Source organism: Chaetura pelagica, unplaced genomic scaffold (genome assembly GCF_000747805.2).
Source record: "Chaetura pelagica isolate M959 unplaced genomic scaffold, ChaPel_1.0 scaffold290, whole genome shotgun sequence".
Lineage (NCBI taxonomy): Eukaryota > Metazoa > Chordata > Aves > Apodiformes > Apodidae > Chaetura > Chaetura pelagica.
In genome coordinates this window covers 327,030-333,071 of record NW_009951792.1, presented here as the reverse complement: position 1 = coordinate 333,071, position 6,042 = coordinate 327,030, and the positions used below count along the sequence as shown (strand labels likewise).

The window sequence follows — 6,042 nt, the reverse complement described above, 5'->3', positions numbered from 1 at the left end:
GGGGTCTCATGACGCTGTCCCTTGTTGTCCCCCGGTGTGACATGTCCCCTCTGTCCCTGCAGACGTCCACAACCTGCGGATCCAGTGCAGGGTCAATGGACAGCTGATGCAGGACAGCAACACCAACCAACTCATCTTCCCCATCCCCAAACTCATTGCTTGGGTCTCCCGGTAAGTCTTGGTGGGGTTGGGGTCAGGGGGCATCCCCATATTCCCCCTGTCCCCCCAGGAATGTCAGGGGACTACAAGTGACACCTCTTGTCATACTCATCCCCCCCCAGGTTTGTCACGCTGGTCCCTGGGGACATTTTGCTTACGGGGACCCCTGCGGGGGTGGGGGCATTTCGGAAGCCCCCCATCTTTCTGAAGGTGAGGGGAAAAGGGAAGGGGGCTTGAAAGAAAAGGGAAGGCCTTGAAAAAATGGGGGAGACTTGAAAAAAAAATGGATACACCTTTACATGTGTCCCCATTACCCCCCCATACAGAGAGGAGACGAGGTGGAGTGTGAGATCGAGGAGCTGGGCACCATCCGCAACAAGGTGGTGTGAAGACACCAGTTTGACCCATTTCACCCCAATTTGGCAGCCCCACCACCCCCAGACCTCGCCCCCAAGTCCGTCCTCCCCCAGGGTTTAATAAAAGCAGGAGCCAGGGGCATTACCTGATCCCAGCTCCCTGGGTGCCTACGACTGGGTGAACTGGTGGATAAAGGCTTCCAGCTTCTCCCGGTTGGTGGCAGTGAGGAAGGGCTGGGGGAGCTGGAGCTGGGGACCTGTGGGGGTCTGCACCTCCTCCAGCACCTGGGGTGGGTCACGGGGTGAATCAAGGGGGAGCAGTTTGGGGTCTGAGTTTTTCTGGGGGGCTGGCAGGGTCCAGCCATGCTTACCCCCATCTCCCTGAAGGTCTGCAGTGAGCTGAGGGCCAGGCTCCTGCTGGGGGGGCCTGTGCGGGGAGAAGTGCCTGAAGGAACAGCTGTGGGGCACCCCCAGACTGGTTCAGAGGGGGATCCTGACCCCCAGACCCCTGTGGCCTGGCTCTGGGGTGTGGGTGATGACCCTCAGACCCCCCCCAGATTGGTTTGGGGTGTGTGTGTGATTATCCCTAGGCCCCCCCTGGACTAGTTCTGAGGGGGGGTTCCAACCCCCAGACCCACTGGATGGGCTCTGAGGGGAGTGAGGTTCCGACCCCCAGACCCCTCCCAACCTGGCCTGAGGGGAACAGTGTTGACCCCCCAGACACCCCTGGCCTGGGGCAGGGGGGTGTGCTGACCCTCCAGGCCACCTCCCGCCCCCAACTCACCCCAGCCCTCCTCCTGGGCCAGGAACTGCAGCAGGTCCTCCAGACAGGCTGCCTCTGGGGGGCACAGTGGGGAGAGGAGGGGTCAAACCCCAGCCCCTGGGCAGGGGGCTGGTGTGTTTAGAGAAGCAGTTGCCCACTCCAGGCAGAGGATTGCCCACCCTCGAAGCCAGCGGCTCCGGTGAAGCTGCGCAGGACGGGGCCGAGGAGGCGGCAGAGGAAGAGGAGGAGGCCGGGGCAGCCCGGGGGCTCACTCACCTAGGGGGTGGGGGGTGAGGCTGAAGGTCAGTGAGGAGCTGAGGGGGGTCCCGGGGGGTTGGGGGCACCTTGGTACCTTGAAGCAGCGCTTGGGGACTTCGTTTTCGCTGTCACTGTCAGTGAAGTCCATCCCAGGCCAGGGCTGCGAGGACACGTCACAGAGCCAGTGCTCGTTCTCCTAGGGGACACACACATGGGACCCTCATCCCCATCGTGGTCAAGACCTCAGGGAGCAGGGGGGGACGCCTGAGGGGGGTGACACCCACCTCCTCAGCCTGCAGGAGCCCACACAGGAGGAGCTTGTCCAAGATGTCCTGGCTCTGGCATTCCAGGGGCTGGCAGGGCTGGGGGACAAAGGGACAAGAAGTGGCAGTGGTGACAGAGGACCTCAAGGGGTGGCACCGCCCCCATCCCGCACCCCCAGCTCCCACCTGGAGCCCCAGGAGGTTGGGGGGCAGCAGCTGGAGCAGCTCCAGGGTCTTCTGGTGCAGCTCACCCTGGCTCAGGATGATGCCGGGGGGCCCAGGGGGGCCTCCCAGGAACGGCAGCAGCTCCAGCAGGAGGGCTCGGATGGCACAGGCTGGGGGGGTGGGGGCACCCAGATGGCATCCAGCCCTGGTGGCACCAATCCCCCCAGCACCACCCAGCCCTGGTAGCACCAATCCCTCTGGTGGCACCAGTTCCTGGTGGCAACCACCCTTCTGGTGTTAGTGATTCCCCCAGAGTTGCCCATCCCTGGTGTCACTGATTACCCCCAGTGTTGCCTGTCCCAGTGTCACCGATTGCCTTGGTGTCACCAATTCCCCCAGGTGTCACCTGTCCTTTGTGTCACAGATTCCCTTGGTATTGCCCATCCCTGGTGTCACTGATTTCCCTGGCGTCACCTGCCCCTGGTGTCACTGATCCCCTGGTGTCACCTGTCCCTCACGTCACTCAGTCCCATAGTGTCACCCATTCCTGGTGTCACCCATTCCCCTCACACCTCCCTCCTCACCTCCCACGGCCTCGCAGGCGAAGACAGGCAGGAGGGCAGTGCTGTGGTGGCCCAGCTCCCTCCAGGCCTCAGCCGAGGCCTCGGGGACCACCAGGACGTCCCCGAGGGGCCTGAGGTGGTAGAAGGTGACGTGGGGGCCGAGCAGGCGCAGGCTGTGCCAGACCACAGCGCGCAGCTGCCCTGAGAAGCCCACGTCATGCCGGCGCAGCAGGATCTCCTCCAGCAGCCAGGAGAAGTCCAGCATCAGCCTGGAGAGGAGGACTCCCTGGAGGAACAACAGGATGGTCACATTTGGAAAAGACCTCCAAGAACACCAAGTCCACCCGTTCACCCAGCACTGCCCAGTCCCCACCAACCCATGTCCCTCAGCACCATCTCCAGGGCTTGGAAACCCCTCCAGGGATGGGGACCCCCCCCTGCCCTGGGCAGCCTGGGCCAGGGCCTGACAACCCTTTCCATGGAGAAATTGTTCCCAAGATCCAACCTCAACCTCCCCTGGGCAACTTGAGGCCGTTTCCTCTTGTCCCATCACTTGTTCCTGGGGAGCAGAGCCCGACCCCCCTGGCTCCAACCTCCTCTCAGGCAGTTGCAGAGCAGAAGGTCTCCCCTCAACCTCCTTCTCTCCAGGCTGGACACCCCCAGCTCCCTCAGCTGCTCCTCACAAGTTCTCCAGAGCCTCCTTGTTCTCCAGACCCTTCCCCAGCTTCCTTGCCCTCCTCTGGACACCCTCCAGCTCATCCATGTCCCTTTTCTGAGCCAAAACTGACCCCAGGATTCAAGGTGCCCCCTCAGCAGTGCCCAGCACAGGGGGACAATCCTGCCCTGGTCCTGCTGGCCACACTGCTGCTGACACAAGCCAGGGTGCTGGTGGCCTTCCTGGCCACCTGGGCACACACTGGCTCATGTTCAGCTGCTGTGACCAGCACCCCCAGGTCCTTTTCCCTCTGGCACTTTGTTCTTCCCCTTTGCCTGGGGTTGGTGTGACCCAAGTGCAGGACCCAGCACTGAGCCTGGTTGGACCTCATACAACTGGCCTTGGCCCATGGATCCAGCCTGTCCAGGTCCCTCTCCTACCCTCAGGTAGATCAACACTTCCACCCAACTTTTTGTCACCTGCAACCTTCCTGAAGGAGCACTCAGTCCCCTCATCTAGATCATGGATAAAGGTGTTCAACAAGACCAGCCCCAACACGGAGCCCTGGGGACACCACCCACCAACTGGGTTGAACTCCATTCACCACAACTCCCTGGGCTTGGCCATCACCCACTGAAGAGTCCGCCTGTCTATGCCATGAGCCAACAGCTTCTCCAGAAGAAGAGGATGAGCTGGGACTCTCATTCCCAAAGGAGAAGAAAGCTGGAAGAGCTCCTGGTCTCACCTGGCGATGCTTGTACAGCAGAAGGGCCGACGTGATGTCCACAGCCATGATGGCAGAGCAGGCCATGGTGTCTGGGATTTGGGAAGAGCTACAGGTTGGGGGGGTCACCCCATAGATGTCACCCAGCGGGTGCCCACCACCACCAGCCCTCCCAGATTTTTCAGGCTCTTCATTTCCAACTGGGGAACACGTGGTGGCCCCAAAATCACTGGTAACAGCACAAAGACTGGGGGGACCTGGCAAGACCCACAGGTCTGCACAGACAGGGGGACAGCCCAGGACCCCCCACAGACCCCTCACCGCTCAGGCAGTGCAGGCCCAGCTTCATCACCAACATCTCCTCCTCTTCCTCTGAGCTGCTGGCCACAGTGGGGCTGGGACTCCTGATCTTGGCCTCTGGCAGAACAGGGCTGAAGAAATGGGGGGAGGGGGGAAAGTGGGGCTAGAAGTGGGGGTGAGAGGTGAAGTGTTGCCCCCCTGTCCAGGCCCTGGCTCACCAGGTGCCAAGGATGGCGGGCAGCAGTAGCTCCTCCAGGGTCTCCCCACTGATCACCAGCTTTTTGGCCACAAACTCCTGCAAATGGGACAAAAGAGCCCATGGGCACTGGCAGCACCCAGCACCAACACAGGGGGGTGGATCCCTGAGGGGGGACATGTCCCCAGGGACCCTGAAACCCCTCCCAGCTTCCCCTAAAGGTGGGATCACCAGAGTCCCTGGAGTACACTGGACACCTGGAGGACACTGGATCCCCCCCCTGGAAGACACCAGATCCCTCCCAGCCCCCCCATCTGACCTGCAGGTGTTTCCCCACCCTCCCCACTCCCACCAGGCAGGATTCCTGGTGGGATCCATGGCTGCTGTACCTGCAAGGAGAAGGGCTGGGCAAAGTCCACGCGGGCAAAGCCGCGGGGCTGGCGCAACGCCCGGCACAGCATCCACAGGCAGGAGCCCAGGCTGAGGGGACGGGGGGGACACTGGGGCAAGAAGGGGACAGAAGTGTTAGTGGGGGGGAAAAGACCTGGAGCAAGACCAGGAGGTCATGGAGATGATCTGAGGGCTGGAGCACCTCTTGGTTCTGCCTGGAGAAGAGAAGACTCCAGGGAGCACCTTCCAGTAGCTGAAGGAGCTCCAGATACCTCCAGAACCAGGGTGAGACCGTGGGAGAGCTTGGCCAGGGAAGCTGTGGCTGCTCCATCCCTGGGCATGGGTTGGTGGGGACTGGGTGGTGCTGGGTAATGGGTGGACTTGAGATGATTTCAGATGGAGGTTGGACATGAGGAGGGAATTCTTCCCTGTGAGGGTGGTGAGAGCCTGGCCCAGGTTGCCCAGGGAAGCTGTGGCTGCCCCATCCCTGGGGGTGTTGAAGGGCAGGTTGGATGGGGCTTGGAGCAGCCTGGGCTGCTGGGAGGTGTCCCTGCTGTCCTGGGACTGGACGATCCTCAAGGTCCCTTCCAACCCACTCTGTGCTGAGATGATTCTCTGCTCTTCCAGGCCCTTTCCCACCACTCCCTCACCTCTCCATGCTGCTGCAGACCTCCTGGCACCAGGTCGTAGGCGATGCCGACGGGGAGCAGCAGCAGGTCGGGCACGGCGTGGCGGCGCAGGGCGCGGAGCAGGGCAACCAGCCAGGCCCGAGCAGGGCCCGACAGCTGCCAGGGGGCCTGGGGCTCCTCCAGGAAGATCAGCAGAGCCTGCTGAGCCCCCCCTCCACGTACTGGGGTGGGGTTGGGGAAAAAAAAAAAAAAAAAAAAAGGGGTGCAGCACCCAGCCCACAGTACTGAAGGGCAGTTAAGAGCCCCCCAGATGCCTCCACTGGGCACTCTTGGGGTGTTTCAGCCCTCCCAGCACCCCGAGATGGACTTACCGTGGCCAGAACAACCTCTGGGAGCTCCTTGTCCCTGTTGCTTCGTGTCCCCTCTGTCCTCCAGGGCAGGAAAACCCCTCCTAGACGGCTGAGCAAGGCTCTGGGTGGGGGGGAACACCACTTTGCATCCCACTGCCCCTGGGGGTCCTGAGCATTCCCTGTTCCCCCAGCAGGGTCTGGGTGCCCAACAGGCCTTACCGGAGGGGGGGGCTGGAGGGGCGGGGCACCCCCGGCCACCTGCGGCCCCCCC

The 6,042-nt window shown here is 62.4% G+C and overlaps 1 protein-coding gene across 1 annotated transcript in view; it reads right to left on the bottom strand.

The window, feature by feature from the left end:
* Nucleotides 1-683: 683 nt before the first annotated feature.
* Nucleotides 684-6,042, bottom strand: part of GPAT2 (glycerol-3-phosphate acyltransferase 2, mitochondrial) — a 9,756-nt gene continuing 4,397 nt past the window's right edge. Inside the window, exons 8-20 of the mRNA XM_010002709.1 lie at nucleotides 5,443-5,622; nucleotides 4,792-4,902; nucleotides 4,425-4,501; nucleotides 4,228-4,337; nucleotides 3,928-3,998; nucleotides 2,549-2,813; nucleotides 1,986-2,134; nucleotides 1,821-1,898; nucleotides 1,631-1,732; nucleotides 1,458-1,554; nucleotides 1,270-1,353; nucleotides 887-960; nucleotides 684-800 (exon numbers count right to left, since the gene is read on the bottom strand). Of these exons, the coding sequence (XP_010001011.1) occupies nucleotides 684-800; nucleotides 887-960; nucleotides 1,270-1,353; nucleotides 1,458-1,554; nucleotides 1,631-1,732; nucleotides 1,821-1,898; nucleotides 1,986-2,134; nucleotides 2,549-2,813; nucleotides 3,928-3,998; nucleotides 4,228-4,337; nucleotides 4,425-4,501; nucleotides 4,792-4,902; nucleotides 5,443-5,622 (1,515 nt within the window). The remainder of the gene's footprint in view (nucleotides 801-886; nucleotides 961-1,269; nucleotides 1,354-1,457; nucleotides 1,555-1,630; nucleotides 1,733-1,820; nucleotides 1,899-1,985; nucleotides 2,135-2,548; nucleotides 2,814-3,927; nucleotides 3,999-4,227; nucleotides 4,338-4,424; nucleotides 4,502-4,791; nucleotides 4,903-5,442; nucleotides 5,623-6,042) is intronic.